Below are 18,661 nucleotides of genomic sequence, written 5' to 3'. Positions count from 1 at the left end.
CAGAAAGAAATGGAAACAACCATAAAATGACATTTCCAAAAGTTCACTTGAATTTATGGTTTATTGATTCCTAAGAACCTTATTCCAAATCATGTTCTCTTCTGATATTGTAAGCTGCTTGTTTGGCAAAACTTTATGCCAGCCTTGGCTGTGTTCTGAGGCTCATTACATCTGTTTTAAGTTGTTGGTTAGTTGGAAATGAGCTTCATAATGTTTGCCATTTTCCTGGAGTTTGACGTTCCATATCGGATCCATTTCCAGGCAGTTATGAAAATACATTGAGTGACCATTGCAGGAAGTCTGGAAATTCATCTTAACTGCTTCTGGTTTAATCTTTTCAACATTGCCATCAGTGACAGGCTTAAGTAGCTTGACCACCAATTTTTAAACACGGTTTTCACACCTGGTGAGTTTGAAATGAACCATTATATGAAATTCCTCCATCTTTTTTCCACCCATGTTTGCCACTCTTGATTGATTTCTGGTGAGCTGTCATTTTCCTGTAGAACCATGTGAAACGTGGGATAAATTTTTGTGAATTTTAGTCACCTTCAAGTCTTGCTTCTTCCAAAACCTGTGTGGTCGTGAACAGTTAATTCAAGACTTCTGATACATATTTTCAATTAGACAAAATGGCAGAGTCTTACCAATGCACTTCCCTTTCTACCTTCTTGGCTGTTGAACAGACGTACTTTTGCAAGTGTAAATTGATTTTTGCATTGATCTGCAGATCAGTGGGGAGGCTCAGGAGCTGTTCTCGGTGCGCCACGGGCCGGTTCGAGCCGCTCGGATCCTGCCAGCTCCTCAGATCAGTGAGTACACCCCAAACACATCAGCACTCACCTGAGCTCTGTAAAAAGGCTGCCCTTCCACTCCACTTAAACTAACCAGACAACAGAATTTGGTTTTTTGGGGTGGCACTGGCTTCTGATTTGTTCAATTTCCCCTTATTTGACATTAACTTTACTCCCTTGGACCCTTTCAGTGGTTTAAATTTTATCATCCCTTGAGTGCAGCTCCTCTCTGCCACTGCTTAAATACTATTTTATCAAATTCTAAACCAAGCTGCTTAATTTAACAGGATTCTTCCAGAAGTTGGGTTAACCTTGGGAAGAACTTGCTGCAAAATCTGAGCAACTGTGCATAAACAAAATTGCCCTCTAAAAAAATTACCCTGTTCCATCCAAACCCAATCTAATTGTTGACTTCTGAAAGAATTGTTTGGGTTTAAATTAAATTGGTTGTTTTACTTTTTGGATGAAAAGAATTTGACCAAGGTGTTTGGGGATTATGCTGGTTTAGAATTTCTAGTTATATTCTATGAATTAATTAATGAACTCAAAAAATACAGCCTAAAATCTTTAAATTATTCACAGTAAATTGTACTGATTTTGTGTGTTTCAAAGAAAGTAAACAAAAAATGTTTAATGGACATATTATATATTTTTTTGATATAATAAAAAATCCTGAGCAGAGGAATATGCAAAGTATATGTGGCTGTGTAACTATTACAGGTTAAACTAACTTAGAGTGAAATCCTTCCCAAGCCTGTTGTTCCTTTATTCCATTTACTGGAATTCCCAACGAGCTGCTCTCTCTCTCCCAATCTCTGCTATTATGTGTGTCACTGAGTAAGGGATGTCTGTGCCCCTTCCTCTCCAGAAGGAAAAAAAAAGGAGAAAGAGAAGTGGAGATGGAAATGAAAATGAAATAAATTAATTGAAGGACCTGGGAGTTCTGTTTTTTTTCTGGTATTAAAACAGGTTTTTGATTTTTCAATCAAGTAAATCACACTCATGAACTCCTTCAAGCAGTTATTGTCTTTCTGCCCCTAAATTCCATATATTTAGCATCTGACAATGATAGTTGTTACATTAGAAAACTATTCAAATTAGCTCATATTAAATTAAACCAAACCTTTTAAAAACATGTTTTGGTCTCTTTTTACATGGCTTGGTTTAAATAAATCTTTGATTAAAAGTACATGAATGTATCACTGACCAGTATCTGGAATCAGATAAAAGTAAAGCTGTAATAAGAGGCCTTAGATAACTAACTCATGAGCTTTAATGATTCTGAGCGAAATAAAAGGAATTTGTAAAGGAGAAGCTGATTACCATCAGCAGGCTCAAACACTGTTTTACTGTAAAGCTGTAAAAAGGGAATTATTGAAAATAGGAGTCTCTTGGTGGATGGATTTGGCACGTTGCTAGAAACAGATCTGAGCTGGTGATAAGCAGCTCATTCCCAGGTGTGAAAGGAAAGCTCATGGCTTTGACTTGGTGACTTTACAGCAGCAGAACTTAATAGTTTGTCAACTATTTCGTTAAAAAACAGCAGCCCTTTGATGTTAGATCCTCTGCCTCGTGGTGTGTCTCGTGGCATAATGAAGCCTTGTTTCAGAGAGATTATTTCATGCAGGGCATCTCCTCCAGCAGGTCCTGGGTGCTGCTGGCAGCAGGAGCCTGGGCAGGTTTGTTAGCTCAGGGGCTGGGCCAGGCCCTGGAACTGCTGGGACTGGCACCTGTGCTCTGCTCTGGGCCACCAGCCTGGGCTGGGCCAGCTCTGCTCTGGGCCACCAGCCTGGGCTGGGCCAGCTCTGCTCTGTGCCACCAACCTGGACTGGGCCAGCTCTGTTCTGGGCCACCAACCTGGACTGGGCCAGCTCTGCTTTGTGCCACCAGCCTGGGCTGGGCCAGCTCTGCTTTGTGCCACCAGCCTGGGCTGGGCCAGCTCTGCTCTGCTCTGGGCCACCAACCTGGACTGGGCCAGCTCTGCTCTGTGCCACCAGCCTGGGCTGGGCCAGCTCTGCTCTGTGCCACCAGCCTGGGCTGGGCCAGCTCTGCTCTGGGCCACCAACCTGGGCTGGGCCAGCTCTGCTCTGTGCCACCAACCTGGACTGGGCCAGCTCTGTTCTGGGCCACCAACCTGGGCTGGGCCAGCTCTGCTCTGGGCCACCAACCTGGGCTGGGCCAGCTCTGCTCTGTGCCACCAGCCTGGGCTGGGCCAGCTCTGCAGCATCACGTTGATGTCCTGCTCTGCAGCCTGGGGGAGATGGCCATGAGAAATGGAGGGATTTCTGTAAATAATGCCAAACCCTCCAGATATCAACTCTTCTCCGTGGTCAGGTCATACCTACCAGGGCCTTCATTAGGCAGGGCTTTAATTACTCTGTGCAGCTTAGAATGTACAGGGCCTTTTTGGAGACTGGGGATTTGCACTGTGACCAAATTTTGGGCTTGCAGAGCTCGTATTTAGACTATGAGAACACCTCAGTCTGCACTCTGGCAGCCTTAGGGACAGGAATGCTGAGCTGTAATACCTCTGAGCCATCCTTGGCTCTTCTCCACTTCCAGATCTGGGCTGGGGTTAGGGTTCTTTCCATGTGTCCAGGTCTGGGTTTTCTGTCAGTGCTGGGGCAGTGATACATTTATTTCAGCTACCTTTGTTGTTCTTTCACCTACAAAATCAGAATATTGATGCTTTCTGAAGGAAGTCAGTGCTACAATCTCCCATTTTTTATTACTTATCCCAGGTCATTTTACAGGCCCCTGGCCAAATACCTGCTTTGCCTTGTGCTGTCCCATTTGTCAAGGTAGAGCTGCATAGTTTAAAAATCAGTCAGGAAACTGAGAAAGCCAGAGGAGCAGCTCTGTGTGTGGCAATTCCTGCTCAAAGAGGTGACAGGCTGGTGTGGTGAAGTTTAGATCAGTGGTTGTCTGTGAAACCTATTTCCATGTTTCAGCATGATGAAAATAAATTCCTCCAGCGAGCTGAATTAATTTATTGCCATTTTCTAGATTATACTGCTTGCAGAAAGATGATATAATAGCCCTACATCTCTCAGTGAATTTGACTGTTCACTCAAATTGACTTATAAGGGGGGGGAAAAAAGCAAACAAAAAAAGGAAATAACCCATTGAGAGTTGAAATATTGCAGCAGATTTATCCCTGTTCTCCACTGCTGCCATCTTTGATGTTGGTAAAATTAAGATTTGAACCTCAAAAGCTGACTCAGGTTTATGTGCAGGTACACTTAAAGAGCTCTAATATTTAGGTTGCTTTCTAAAGGCAGGCAGATGTGAGGTTTGTGTATGTTCAGCCACTTGGGTGGTTCAGTGGTTTGAAATGCCCAAAGGCCAAAATAATCCCAGGTTCTGTGTGGTGGAGGGGCTGGCCCTGCCCGATGGACAAGCAAGGTTTGGGGTGGTTGTGCAGGTGTGTGTCTGAGTTTTGCTGTTCTCCCACTGTTCCATGGGGCTTTTGGGATAATGAATGGGAATGTCTGTGGATTAGAGAAATTACAGACTGGAATTCTCCAAGTAAGGCTCTTTTAGAGAGATTACAGGGGAGAATTTTGGGGTGCAACATTGTAAAATCCCAATTTCTTCAAAGCTTTGGCCTGACCTGTGTTTCCTCATCACATCATAAATGAAATAAAATTATTATTTCATTGTTTTCTGGTGCTCTAGGCCAGTGCACCTGAAACTTTCTCCCAGCTGGGCTGAGAGGGAATTCCAGCCTGGAGCATTCCCAGGTACTGCTGGGCTGCTGCAGGACCACAAGATTTCCAAGGAAAAGATGGAAATGAGAGGGGTTTAGTGGAGCAGGAGCAGCACTCATTATTAAATGGGACTGATCAGTGGAATTAAACACCAGGAAAATCCACTCCATGGTGCCTCTGAGCACTGCTAAATAGGTCAGAGTGTGAAATTCATCCAGCACGTTTCCTCCTGATGGGAAACCAGGGGCATTTCCAGACTTCTGAGCAGCCTTTGAGTTCCTGTGGCATCCACTGGCTTTCATTTTTGTCCTGCACCAAGATGTGCTGCTTTTGGTGGTGTGGTCACTCTTTTTATTGGCATTATTGAGAGGCCTTAGCAGGCCCTGAGGTCTCTATTCACAGTTTCATCAGCAGGACAGGGTCTAAGCTGCTTTGAGCTTAGTGTGGGTAACCTTTTGACTTCATAAACTTCTAAATGTTGATTTGTATGAAATTTCATTTAGCCACAGAGAGAGATTTTTTCCCCCTCTTTTTTTTTTTTTTTTTCTCAATTTTAAGCACACTGACTGAAGTTAGGTTTTTAAAAAACCAAACCTATCATTTAGCTAAATGGAGCTGTAGATAAGGTGGTGCCTTGTTGGCAGGAAGGGCAGTTTTCATTACTTTAATTGTGTGATTTGTCAGGATTTCCAGCATTTTATAAATGCTGTAGTGTTATATGACAGAGTTAAAAGGATTTAGAATAAAAGGAGTTTAAGAAAAAGACTTTGCAACAGGATTTCAATACTTTTTGTATTTGGGGGGATTTAGAGAGCTGTTTTTCATTTCAATTTTGTTAAACACTGTGTGTGCAGCAGGTGTGTGCAACGTCAGCGCCTCGCACATGCAAATAAACACAATTTTACAAATGAAAATTAATCCAGCAGAACTTGGGAGATTAAATGCCACCCCAGACCTGGGAGAGGCTCCTGCCTCCATTAGAGCCCAACACATGTCACTCTGTGCAATCTCGTGGATGGGACAGCTATTAACCTGATTTAATGCCCTCAGAGGCCTCCCAGTAATGATCCTTTCCTGCACTATTAATATTTACATTCTGAAAGTATTGAAGTAGCAAATGGATTTTTTAAAATTGAGGGACTCGAGTCATTATGGACAGAAATCAGAAGTTTAAGCACCTATCACAGAAATCTTGCAAATCTGTGCCGTGGGTATTAAATCTGGCATTGCTTTTGATTTTGGGGCGCTTGATTCCCTGGACTCCCCCCCCACGTTTTTCCTCCTTCTTTTTCCTTCCTGGTCATTAAACTAAACCACAAAGAAACATCTGAATTCGTGTCTCTAATACATCCTAGCGAGAAAAGAAGGGAAAAATTCGAGTTAAATACTTCAGGTAAAATCCTGGCAGCGCTTAGATCGGTGTCAGAAGTGCTGGTAGTCAGGATTTCACCTCAGAGCTGGGAACAGAACAAATGGAATTCATCTGGTACCTGCACTGAAGGAAACAAATGGGTTGCCAGCCTCTTAAGAAGACTTTTATGTTTCATTTATCAATTTACAGGTCAGTACATACAGTACAGGTTTGACTCACCAAAGAGCTTGAAATAATAGGAATAAAAGGAAAATACATCTGGCTGGTTTAGGTGATTTGTAAAGCTATTGTTGATGGTGGAGTTATTGATGTGACCCATTTGACTTTTTAAATACCCAAAGGTGTAGGAGGGAAGATTTTTCCTTGTACAGATGAGAGGACTCAGCAAGTGTTTGTTACAAATTAAATGCATGTACCTGAGTCATTAATAATGAACAGTCTGCTATGTCAAAATGTATATTGTTAATTGTTGTGCCTTTCTGAATAAATGATTTCGTTTTGTACAGCAGTATTCAAGATTTAAATTCTGAGCAGACTGTATCACTAATATTCTTTAGAGATCAAAGGGTTTGGTGTATAATGGAGAAAAAAAATTTCCATTATTCACTACACATGTGCAGACCTATAGATAGGTAATTAAAAAGGCAAAGGTTGAAAGAAAATGGAGGAAAGTTAGTAGTGGTGGTACTGGTTGTTACTTTGTTATTTAAGTTGGGTAGAAACATACCCTGGAATTCAGTTAAACATTGTTCACAAGCAGGAGTGAGATTTTTTTTTTTTTTCTTTTTTTAAATATTTAAAAACTCAATTTTAATTTTATTTCTGTTTACTCAGCAATAAAGCAAACTTTCTCCAAACTCTTAAAACCCCATTTTAAGAAGTGTGAGGTCTTTAACAGTCTGCCTTGTGCTGGGGTGGAGGTGTGAGTGAGCCTGGGGGCACAGCAGGGCTGGCTCCCAGTGCCAGGGCTGGCTCCCAGTGCCAGGGCTGCTGGGGGACAGGATCCCAGGGCAGGGGCAGCTGGCCCAGCATGGCACAAAGCAGCTCTGCTGGGCTGTGCTGCTGTCAGCACCCCGAAAAGGGGATGGGATGAGCTGCAGGAGTTGTGTTTCCACTCGGAGGATGTCTTTTTTGAAGGTTTAGATCTCCTGGTGGCGTGGCGGATCGATGTGGTTTGATTTTCATCTCCTGTTTTCCTTGGGCAGTTTGCTCTGAGGTTGGCACTCCTGGCTGCCATTTCTACAAACCAAGGTGTGAGCCCAGGCAGAGCTGCAGAGAACTTGATAAAAACAATGAAAAGTGAGCAAGAACCACTTGGTAGAGTCACAGAATCCCAGCCCCAAGTGGGATGAACAGAAAATCACTCCCAAAGCCTGGCCACGTTTTGCTGCTTGTGTTGTTTCTCATTTTCATCTCTGTCACAGCTCTGCCTGTAATTTGAATTTCTGTCCCTTATCTTGCACAAGCTGGGAGTTTTGTGTTATATTCAATAGATTGGGCCCCAACCTGAACCTGGGAACTGAACAAACAGCACGTGGTGATTTGCTTCTTCTTTCCTTTTGTTTTCCCTCTTGCCAGGTGCTCAGAAATGTGATAATTTCGCTGAGAAGAGGCCTCTGCTTGGTGTGTGCAAAAGCATTGGGTCTTCTGGGTAAGAATGTTTTTTGTGGATAAAAGGAATATATAAATTGTATTGCCATCTGAAAAGCCCAGCAGATGACATCTTTAAAGCTTTGTTCCTTTTTTCTTCATGGGATAACACTGGGATGTGGCTTGAAATTATTTTTTTGGTGTGTCAACATATATTTTCCTGTGACTTTAGCTTTTGGAAAGCAATAAAAAAGAGACTCTTGATATAAAATAAATAAAGAGGTATTTTAAGTTTATTTTATTCTCAGTGGAATCACAACTTTATGATTAACCTTTTCTGATATTAACCCGGGTCAGAATTATTATTGTGAAGTGTTTAAAGCAATCTCTGTGTCTTAAAAAGTAATTTTTCAAGCAGCAGATGAATTAAAAATACCAAGCATTTCATTGTTGCAGCCACACACTGTTTATTAGCAAAATACATGTTAAACCTCCTTCCTCATGTTACAAAAATCAGTTTACAGTCTTGTTTTGTGCTCTCTCCAGAATTGTGGTATCACTGCTCTTATAAAAGAGGCCCTTGAGATATTTTGTGTTTGATTCAGACAATGCACAGGATTTATATCTCTACCTACAGGAAAATATTTGCTTTTCAGGAGTAATCCTCTACACAGCCATTTAATGACTGAGCAGTTGAAGTAAATCTTCTTACAGTTGTAAGACTAATTCTGTGCCACACCTTTTTCAATTAAGAATTTAATCACTGTGTGTGTGAAGGAAGAACTGTCAAATCTTTACCTTTCTCTGTTATTACTGTGTTAAATTGCAATATTAATGTTACCTGCCTTAAATGTTTGAATTAGAATTCACATAAGGCAGAGAAGTGAATTTTTTTTTTCTTTATGTATTTACAACTTGCAAAAAACAGTTTATGGTGATTTTTCTCCTTTTCTTCCCTGCCCTGTAAATTTAACTGTTTATAAATTAGAGGTGCAAATACTGCTCTGTCTTTATCCAAATAGTGTATTTATATATGTAAAGGATGTGTTGGTTTAGTAAAAATCTTCTTTTACAGTCTTATTTTAGAAGTTGAGATACCTGAGAAATGACCAAACCCTGAAGATAATTATTTTCATTATGCTACTGTATTCCTCAGTTCATGGAAAACATTTCAAAGATTCTGGGCAGTTTCTGCTTTCCTCAAAACAACAACAACAACAACAACAACAACAACAACAACAACAACAAAAAAAAAAAAAAACAAACCACAAAAAAAACCCAAAACAAAACAAAAAAAAACCCAAAAAAAAACCAAAAAAAAAGCCCCTCATATGTTTTCAACACCATAATATTGCCATTTCCAAATAATTTTTTGTTGTTACAATTATTAATTAATTCCCAGGTGAATTTCCTGATAATAGATTTTGTTTTCTGTTCCTTATGTGATCATTTCATACTCATCAACAAGATGGAACTTTTGCCTCGTATCTGATTTTCTGGTACACACATTTTTCTATTTTAAAAGTCCCATTTTTCCAGCTAGTAAAAAGACTGAAATGTTTCACAGGGGGGTTGGCCTGGATGATCTTTAAGGGTCCCCTTCCAACCCAAACCAGCCAATGATTCACTGTATAATCTTTTCAAAACAATTGTTTTCACAGCCCCCTGAAAGATGCAGTCCTGACACAGAAATGGGAAACAGATTGTGGTTTTTGGCTGGTATTGCTCTGCTGGTTTAGAGGTTGGTTCAGGCAGCTTCAGTCTTAGATTACAAGATTTGCAAATTACAAGGAAAACCAAAAAAAGAAAGAATATCTGACTAAATTTTGGGGTTGTGGAGGGTTGTAAAGACACGCCTGCTTGTTCCTGGTGATAAGACAAACAAATCTTTATACACACACAAAATTAATTGCTGGGTTTGGTGCATATTAATGCATTTCCTAGGTGGTGAAACATTAAGATATCCCTATTTTCCCCACATGGGTTATTGAAGCCATAGTTTGGAACAGACTGGGTCTGTAAAAACACTTTCAAATACACCAGAGAGGTCCAAAATACATTATTTCATTCTGTTCAAATGTAAATGTTAAATAAATACTTCAGTTTAACTAATGGAGAAGTTTAAAGGGAGACCAACCAGGATAATTCTGTTTTAATTCAGATTATTAAAAAAACAGTTGAGAATAAATGGAGAGATTACAAATTTGCCCTTCAGTAGATAATATAGCTAACAAGAAAGCTGAAAATAATCAAAATGATCATTCCAGCAGGAAATAAAAGCACGTGAAGGAGCAGGGACAGGGAGAAAGGGGCAGAGAAGCCAGAGCCCTTGTCCTGTCACTGCATGCTCTTCTAAAGCCTTCCTCCAGGTACTGGATCTCTAAGCCATCCTTAAAAAAAACATTTGATTTTCTGGTTCCCTTGTCCTGTGTCCAAATAGCCAAATCACTTTGCTAAAAGGTTAGCAGTAAACAACCAGTAACAGAAGATTAAAAAGTAAGAGTTTGAGGCCTTTAGGGAGAGTGCAGGAGCTCAGGCAGTGGCTCCTTCAGCAGCCTCTAGCCTGTGCTGGTTTTCCAGCTTGTATTTTTAGAAAGGTGAATTAATTTGATGCTATCAAGTGGTGGAAAGTTTTGGATGACTTGAAGAATTGGATGGAGGTCATTCAAGGGCATGAGAAGCAAGAGGTAATCTTTATTAATCATGGAGGAGAGAGGAAATTAGGGTAAATTAAAAAAGGAGGAGTAGTTGGAGCAAACAAAATGTGTAACTTTGGCTAGCCAGCATTTTTTTTTCCCCTGCTGATCTGTTTACAAGGCAAATCAATTGACAGCAGATTTTCAGGAAGCGTGTGCTTTATTCTCATGGCTACTGTAGATTAAATTAATTAAATTAAATCCTGCTAACCTTAACCCAACTTCAGCTCTGGAATGTGTTTATGGGAGTGCTCAGGTTTAGGAAGCAGCTTCACATGAGTAACAGCACAATTAAAATGTTAATATTTTCTCAATTAATAGATTTCAGAGTCATGTGAGCCTGGTCTGGGTCTGGCAAATCACGGGGCAGTGCTAAAATCCAGTGTCCACTCCAAGTGTCTGAAGCTTTTAATGCTTCAGATGAGCTGGCTGGGAAATGATTTGTCAGACACAAAACAGCAAAGCTCCTGCAAGGATCACCCAAGAGGAGGAAATGAGCTCTGGTGAATGAAGTTTTTGTTCCCAGACAATGCTCAGGGGAGCTCTTCTGGGATGCCCTGAAATTTCAGAAATTCCCTGTTTTTTCCTAGTGGTGATGGTGAGGACTCACCTGGCTCAGCCCTGCCATGGGCTGTGCAAAGGGTGTGGTCACTGCAGGTAGAAAATGCAGTTTGTTTTCTGAAATCACACAGAACAATGGTCTGGGCCAGATGGTTGTGATTTTCATTGTGTTGGGTGCTATGTAATGGATTTTCATGAAGTTTGAGAAGTATTTGGGCTTTTATTGAAGACTGTGAAAAACTCAGATTTTCTGAAGACTCTCAGGCATAGAAAGAAAATTTTATTTAATTATTATGTTCTAAAAAGTACAGTAGGACCTCTAAAGTTGGCCAAAACACTCTCATTTCTGTTACCTTTGGGGATTTGAGTCCCAGAGGTTCTTGTGCTGCTGCATAACTGCAGAGCCCCGTTACCTGCAGAGCTGTGTGGTGTCAGCTGCCTTGCAAAGACTTCCTTCCCTTCCAGCAGATGAAAAACATTTTCCTCTCTGATTTCTTTTAGGAAAATTCAGTTTAGCCTTAGCAGGTTGTGTGGTAGCTTTTAAGATCCTGAGAGAGGCAGGAATAAAGTAGTTTAAATTCCTTTTAGTGATGCTGGATGGGGTTGTTACATGCTAGAGACAGAATCTGCATCTTACAAAGAGCTCTTCAGATCCCAGCATTTTTTCTTGCACGTTGATTCTGTGATTATAAAAATGTACTTTTTTTGTAATGTTGAAGTAATGTTTGCTGGTAATTCTGTGAATTTTCTCACAGATTCCAATGCCAGGAGATGGAGCTTTAATGGAATAAGGTGGTGTTTCCATGTGTAAATAACAAGGGCAGGAAAGCTCTGGAGTTCCTCTGGTACTCCAAATGTTTGTCTCAGTGAACCTAGAGCAAGAAATAACCTTTGAACTATAATAAACTGTTAATCTTGGATCAAAACTGGGAGAAAATGAGTATTTAGGGTCAAACCTTGACCAGCTGGTGAGAACCATGGGTAGTTTTGACCTTCTAAAGCTTTGATTTATGAAGCTGTAAAAAGATAAACCTTTTCCAAGGCATCCTTGGGATGCAGTGGAGGTTTGGGACAGCAGATTTCCGAGCTGAGGCACAGTTTTGTTTTACTGCTGTTCCGACCCCTTTGTGCGTAGTGATGAAGGGATGGGAAGGATGGAGGGAAGGAAGTCCAGATAAAACCAGCTGGAGCACAAAGCTGCCCCCAGTAACTTGTCAAAAGAAGCACCACAGGGAAAAGATAATGCACAGCACCATTACAGGCAGGGCTGCCACTTCCAGGGCCACTTTAAATTCCACTTTAAATTATTAAATACTGTAAACGCTATAAAGTTAATTAGAAGAGGAACAAACTCTACAAAGATAAATGTGTTTTCAATATGTTTCTCAGGGAGGGTACAGTAGAAACCAGTGAATGAGAGGAAATTTATTTCTGGCAGCACTCTAGACATGGAACTGTGGTTGAACTTTTTACCCTAATTACGTCCCCACTAATGCCTGCAGCGGTCTGGAATCAAAGTGGCCCTTCAGGCCCTGGAAAGTCTCTGATGTGGCGAGCGTTTGTTGTGTGCTGAGGGTTACTTCAGAAAAAATGGAATATTGTGACAGGATTTTTCAAAATTTCTCAGTTACCACCCACCTCACTTGTTGCCTACAAAAATAGAGTAATTGTTTGCATCTGTGTGTTTTTGTCTGTCTTAGAAATAACTGTTATAAATCAACGTGACAGACCCGGAGAGCAGTTGAGGATTATATTTTCTTTTCTTATATGTTTTAGGGTTATTCCCATGTTCTGTAGTAGGAAGGATTTAAAGGACATAGGAAAGCAGAGATTTCGGGATGATTGAAGCTGTTCTCTTTTCTTGAGGACACTTAAAGCCATCAGATCCCAGTGGGTTCACAGAGGATGCTCTTTAATCTGTTTTTTCCCAAACAAGTGCAGTCACTTCTTGCTCGTAGTTGGAGCAGCTGATTGCAAACTGCTTCGACTTCCAGCCCTTGTTTCTGTGTTGTGACACAACTGCTGCCACTCAAGTAATTCCTTACAAATTGACAGTATTTGAACTTTGCATCTGTTACTAATGCCATTTTCTCCCTTACCATGGGCTCTCTCGAGTCCTTCCTGTGCTTTTCCTTTCCTTTCTTCAAAAATGTTTAATATACAGACAAAATGTCATGGGGGTTGCCTGAGCTCAACCATTCATGTATGGATGAGCTCCTTTTAAATCTCCACAGTAGAGGAAAAAACAATTAAAATATAATTTAAAATCAAATATCATTATTATTTTTCTTTAGTTCTGTTTTTTTGACAGAATGAATGGTCTTAATAGATTTAAATTTGAATGTATAACTCAGTAAATATTTCTTCAGTAATTCAAAGTAGAGATTTAGAAGGCTCCTGCTTTGTGAAAAAGCTGTAAGGCACGTGCTTAAAAAAAGATCTTCCTTAATACCTTCTTTCTTTTAATTCTGACTAGGTAATGTATTAGAATATCACCTGAGGAGACCCCTCACACATTTTTGGATGATTGCTCACAGACTTATTTTTAAAATTAACGGTGATTCAAATTATTAATAGAACATTTTAATGATAATACTTTACAGTGAGGCAATAATAAAATAACACAACATTTTAATCAATTTTGTCTGCATAGTTTGAGAAGTTCATCTGCCATTTCAACATCAGCTGTGTTCGGTGACTCTCTGGGGGGAATGCTGTGTTCCTGTGTGCCTTTCCTTAGCAATTCCAATTTCTTCTGGGAATATCAACCACCTTTAACTAGGAAATTCCTCCAAATTGAATGAAGAGTGCTCCAGTAGAGGAGGTGGCTGCATCGTTGCCTTCATTGAGAGAAAGGATATAAAATCAGTTTATAAAATAAACTGAAGTTTATTTTTGATGTTAAGCAATTCATGGAGGATTTCAACTTTAAGACCAGTGTAAGGAAAAACAGAATATTCCTTTTGCTGCTAGTGGGGCTCCACAAGTAATTATTTTCAGGTATTATTTCATCATTTCAACCCAGCTTTTGGTGAGTTCAACTACGGTGAGAACTCTGCACATCTGTAAAACTTGGTCTGTGATTCAAGCCATAAAACAGAGTAAGAAATACCTAAGAACATATAATTAATGGGCACTTGGGAAAATTCTGGCCTACCTGATGTGACCAGAACCTCAGAGCAGCTTTGCTGTTCAGAGCACTTTTCAAGTGCTTTAACCAGAAGATCTGAGCTCATTCCTGCTCAGCTTCAGTCATACGCGCTCTAAAACCCTCTAATTATTTCTTGGAAACGGGATTGTTTTCAAGCTCCTCAAAAATTGTCATTTGAGCCATAAACTGGCATATAAACAATTAAGGTTTAGCAGAGTCCTGTGCAGCTGACAGACATCTTCTAATGATCTCCGTCACGCAACTGCAGGCAGGGGCTGCTTAATGCCGAGGTGATGAAGTGTTGCACAACCCCACGGGTTTCTTACGCCGTTAATGACACCGAGGGCAAAAGAATTTTAGTCTGGACAGGTCGGGGCAAGGTTTTGTGCTTAGTGGTGAAGCCCCAAAGTGGTTCTGAGGGCGCTGGGACGGCGGCGCGGGCGGGCCTGGAGCCGCCGGCTTAACGCGGCCTTTGTTGGTGCTGAGGGGAGAGGGTGCCCAGGGGCCTGTGAGGCTCGTGAATCATGAGGGGAGAGCACAGGAAGGGGCAAAAAAAAAAAAAAAAAAAAAAAAAAAAGAGCCTGAAATCGAAAGAAATGGGTTAACAAGAACCAACAGGATGAAATATTTGGTCCTTCATAAAGGTTTTAGCGGTGGCGGGAAAAGATTTTGCAGCGCTGGTTGTTGAGTGTTCAGTCGCACACGAGGTGGGGCTTCTAGTGCTCACAGGTTGAAGAGGAACACGCCTCAGATGTATAAAATAGTTATATATATGCTTAAATAATCAGCTATCATCTGTGTTAGCTGTGCTGTCTTCTGATACACCATTAATCAGGAAATACTACCAGTACAAATGCCTCAGAATAAAGAGAAAAGCTCTGGTATTGCTTTGGAGTGTTAGAAATGCTGGCACTTTTAAAAGCTGAGGCTGTAAGTGGCTCCAAAATGCTCAGTTTGGGTTCTACACGTGCTGGGTGGAATTTGGCTGGAGCTGAGGTGTTTCAGCATCAATTTGCCCTCAAGAGTTGTGCTCTCAGAGATGTGATCCTTTCTTCTTAAGCTGTGACATGTGGCTGTCTCTTGATATGCAAAAATCTCTACGTTTTTGACTTTGGTCTATCCTGGATGATCTTGGAGATCCGTGTGGGTGTTACTGCAATACAAATTATGTGCATTTATTTCAGTGGTGAGTTCTGCTTCACTTGACAGTAGGAAGGGCAAGACAACTCTTTAATTTTGTATTTTTTGGGGGGAACACATCAGATTGTGGCTTAATCAGCTGATCACAGAAATATTAGTTGTTGATAGAGATATGATAAATGCAGTTGCATTCTGTCAGAACTTAATCTTTGCTTATGTTCATGAAGATTTACAGAAATGTGTTCACTTTTCATGCATGTTCACAGAATGATCAGAGACAGCCAGTGCAGGTTCATAAATTGTGTATAAAAGGCTTGTTTAGCTACAAACAAGCAAAATCTAGTCCAGAATATACCAGAAAAAATGATCTTGCTCTTCCAAGTGCAGCTCCAGCTGTACTGTCCCCTCAGTGATAGCCACGGTCAAGTAGACAAACAAATCTCCGGAGATGCCGCTAATCTCCCTGTATTAACCAACTGGAGATGTGATGGGACAGCTCTGCTCTGGAGCATGTGGCACGTCTCACTGAAGTGGAAAGTGTGTCACACCCGGGTCTCCCTGCAAAGGCCACAGCTGAGGAGGCAGCTTGTGCTGGGTTTTACACTCCAGCGACAGAGTGCCACATGCCGGGGACACCGAGGTGGCTCTGGGCTCTCGTCAGCTCCGTGCGTCCTGAAGTGTAAAAACAAAACCCAGTAAAACCCCCTCAAACCCAGGAAGAATCTTCTGATGATGAGAGTGAGGGATAGCAGAGAGAGCACAACAGTCAAAGCATGTTATGTGCTGCTGGATGTGGGAAGAGCTGCCAAAAGAAGGAATCTGGAGGTTGCTATTCTGATAGTCTTAAGGATTCTCCTTTTACTTTTCTCTCATAGAATCTGTTGCAATAATCAATATTTGCACAAACCCAGTCTTAAGTCTTCCCCCTCTAATTGATGTTTGACACCTCAGCTACAGATGGGAAGTGAAGGAGTTGTTGGTTTCATGGAACAGCAGTGGATTAATGCTTGTTGAAAGTACTCAGGACTGGAAAAGTCACTGTGGAGCCTCAGGTTCTCTCCCAGACCATGGCCAGAGTTATTCAGGAGACAGAAACCAGTCCTTCAACCAATCCCTCAATCAATCCTTCAGCCAGTCCTTCCTGGGTCATTCCAGGTGCAGTTAGACTGCCCCGTGATGAAATCCCTCGGTGATGAACTAAAATAAAATTACTTATGTTCAAAAAAAAGTAGCTTCATGAGCCTGAAACCTGACTCATTTCACCTGTTACAAAAAGATTTCTGCAGACTTGGTGACTCCTTGTGTCACAGGCAAGTAATAAAAATATTTTCAGTGAAGATGGTGAAGTACACAGATGAGGTGAACTTTTTTTCCTGGGCTGATAGACCTGATCAAAACATTTGAGGAAGATGCAGCAGTGAAGTTTGTATCTCCTGGTGTTTAACACAACTATTTTAGTGCTGTATCAAATAACTCCCTCCCTTGTATTTAAAGGATTAGATTTAGTAACATGTGTCTAAGGTTGGTACAGGTTTTTCTTATTTAGAAATAAGTGTTTCCATGCTTTTTGCAATTTGTGGTGCACTTAAAATGTCTCTGCTGCTTTGTAATTCAGTGCTGTACACACATTTTGAGGGAAGTGTCACTTTCTGAGAAATTTTGTGCTGCTTTTCCTGATTTTGAATGAATCTGTTAAGTATCATGAATTAGAAAATTACTTACAGAGTGGAGTTTTCAAGTTTTTATTTGAAAAGATGGGATGCAGAGAGCCTATAGATGATGAAAGTTCTAATGAAAGCTCTCTCTGCAGTAGTGTTTAGAAAGAAATAACTGCATTTATTATTTTTTAAAAGTTTTCATTCTGGTGTGCATTCCTCAGAAAGAAGTGGAGAATTACCCTGCTGAGGTGGGCTTAGAGGAGTTTGGTGCTAGGCCTGGAAAATAAACCTTACAACTTAAGGCTCAAAAGTTCTTTTTCACTTTCATGGTGCCTGGATTGCTCTGGGTGATTACTGACAAAAGGTAACTGAGGGCAATGAGCCTTTTTGTGTCCTTGACAGAGACACAGAAGCCAAAAAGCAGAATATGTACCAATTCTGTCAGGCACTAAGAAGTCATTTCATAAAAATAAAAGGATCAAAATGTTGGAAGCACTCACCATAAAAATAGAGGACTCATTGTTGGTCAAAGTCTTTTAAGACAAGATTAGGTTGCTTGGTAAAAAATCATTTCTTTGAGCTTCTGGGACATTTTGTGCATGGCCTGGAAAGAGAAGATGATCCTTCCAGAATTGAAATCTGTTAATCTGAGCAAACCTTCTTCAGGGCCCTTGAGGAGAACAGAATTGCCTTTGTGGTCTCACCATGTTCCTAATATTGCTACAAAGATCATAATCAAATCCCATGCTTCAACTTTCCAGTGTAAAGGTTCAGGCAGGAATTTTTCCAATATTCAATTAATTAACTCTGTGCTCTGGTTTTGTTTTGCTTCTCTTCCCCTTCTGTGAAGCAGCAGAGAGGTAGAACAGGAGAATTGTAACCACCCCTGCTGATGAAAAACTTGGGTCACTGTCAGCATCCTCCTCATTCCCACATGGAAATAGCCTTTTTTTACCAGCAACTTACTGGTAGATTTGACGCTTTATAGAGTAGTAATTAAAAACAAAAACAACTTCGTGGAGTAATTTGCTGTAAATCTTCTTGAACAGCCAGTTCCTTGGAATTGCTGTCACTTTTCTCCCACCTGTTGTCTCTACAAGTTTGGAAATTATATTCCAGTTCAGGCTCTTAGCTACTTAATATTTACAGCAAATTCTATTTTTTTTTTAATCTTACAGGTTGTTAAAGCTGGGCCTAGGAAGAGATTATGTTGAACTATTAGTTACTTTAAATAGGCTTTCAGTGTAAATCTTAATATTTTTGTTTCCTCTTAAAGGCACCAACAGTAATTAATAAAAATAAGTTTGTGCTTTAGACTGGGCTTTAAAGAAACTTTGTGAAGGTGGTATAAAATGCAGTGATACTGGCCAAAGATTTTATTAAGGGCCACAATTGACTGGAAAATCCTCACTTAAAGAGCTTTTTGTGCAGGGCAGCTTTCCCAGCAAAAGTTTTATTTCAGTTTTACACCTCCAAGCTCTTTTTGTTTTTCCTTTCTAGACTCATGAGACCAACCTGTCACTGAGGTCCATCTCTCTTTGAGTGGGATGTTCATCGTGTGGCAGAGTGGAGGAAAATCAACCCTTGACAGCAAAGAAAGCCTTCAGGGCACAGAAAAATTGGCCTCATGTTGATTCCATCACTCTTCTCCTTTTAATTTTTTTTTTTCCCATTAAAAAAGCACGAGGGTTTTGAGTGGTGTGTTTGTCTCTGTGCATGCATTTTGCACAGAGCTTTTTTTGCCATGGTGGGACCCAGCAGATCTGGGAGGAGGTGATGCTGTCGTGGGGCACGAGCACAGATGTCACCAAGTGCCAGCTGGATGAGGCATCTGCTATTTCCCCTCCATCCCTGCACTGCAGCACTCAAATAGGAGCAGATAAAAAGGCCTGAGTGTATTTATACATTTATTATTGCCACATTTTAAAGCTGTTGGTGGATTTGTGTCCATTACCTTTAAAGAAGTTGTTGCTCTCTCTGCAGCTGTTT

At 40.7% G+C, this 18,661-nt stretch overlaps 1 protein-coding gene across 12 annotated transcripts in view; it reads left to right on the top strand.

Annotated features, from left to right (window-relative positions):
- Positions 1 to 18,661, top strand: part of BCAS3 (BCAS3 microtubule associated cell migration factor) — a 299,013-nt gene that overhangs the window by 13,076 nt on the left and 267,276 nt on the right. For all 12 annotated transcript variants that reach the window (XR_008440115.1, XM_053995311.1, XM_053995318.1 and 9 more), the window contains 2 exons: positions 731 to 812; positions 7,455 to 7,527. Coding sequence is in view for 11 of the 12 variants with exons in the window: in XM_053995311.1 (XP_053851286.1) it covers positions 731 to 812; positions 7,455 to 7,527 (155 nt within the window). In the remaining variant the exon portion in view is untranslated. The remainder of the gene's footprint in view (positions 1 to 730; positions 813 to 7,454; positions 7,528 to 18,661) is intronic.

Source organism: Vidua macroura, chromosome 20 (assembly GCF_024509145.1).
Source record: "Vidua macroura isolate BioBank_ID:100142 chromosome 20, ASM2450914v1, whole genome shotgun sequence".
Taxonomy (NCBI): Eukaryota; Metazoa; Chordata; class Aves; order Passeriformes; family Viduidae; genus Vidua; species Vidua macroura.
The sequence above is the reverse complement of the archived record's forward strand: the minus strand, read 5'-3'. Positions and strand labels throughout refer to the sequence as shown.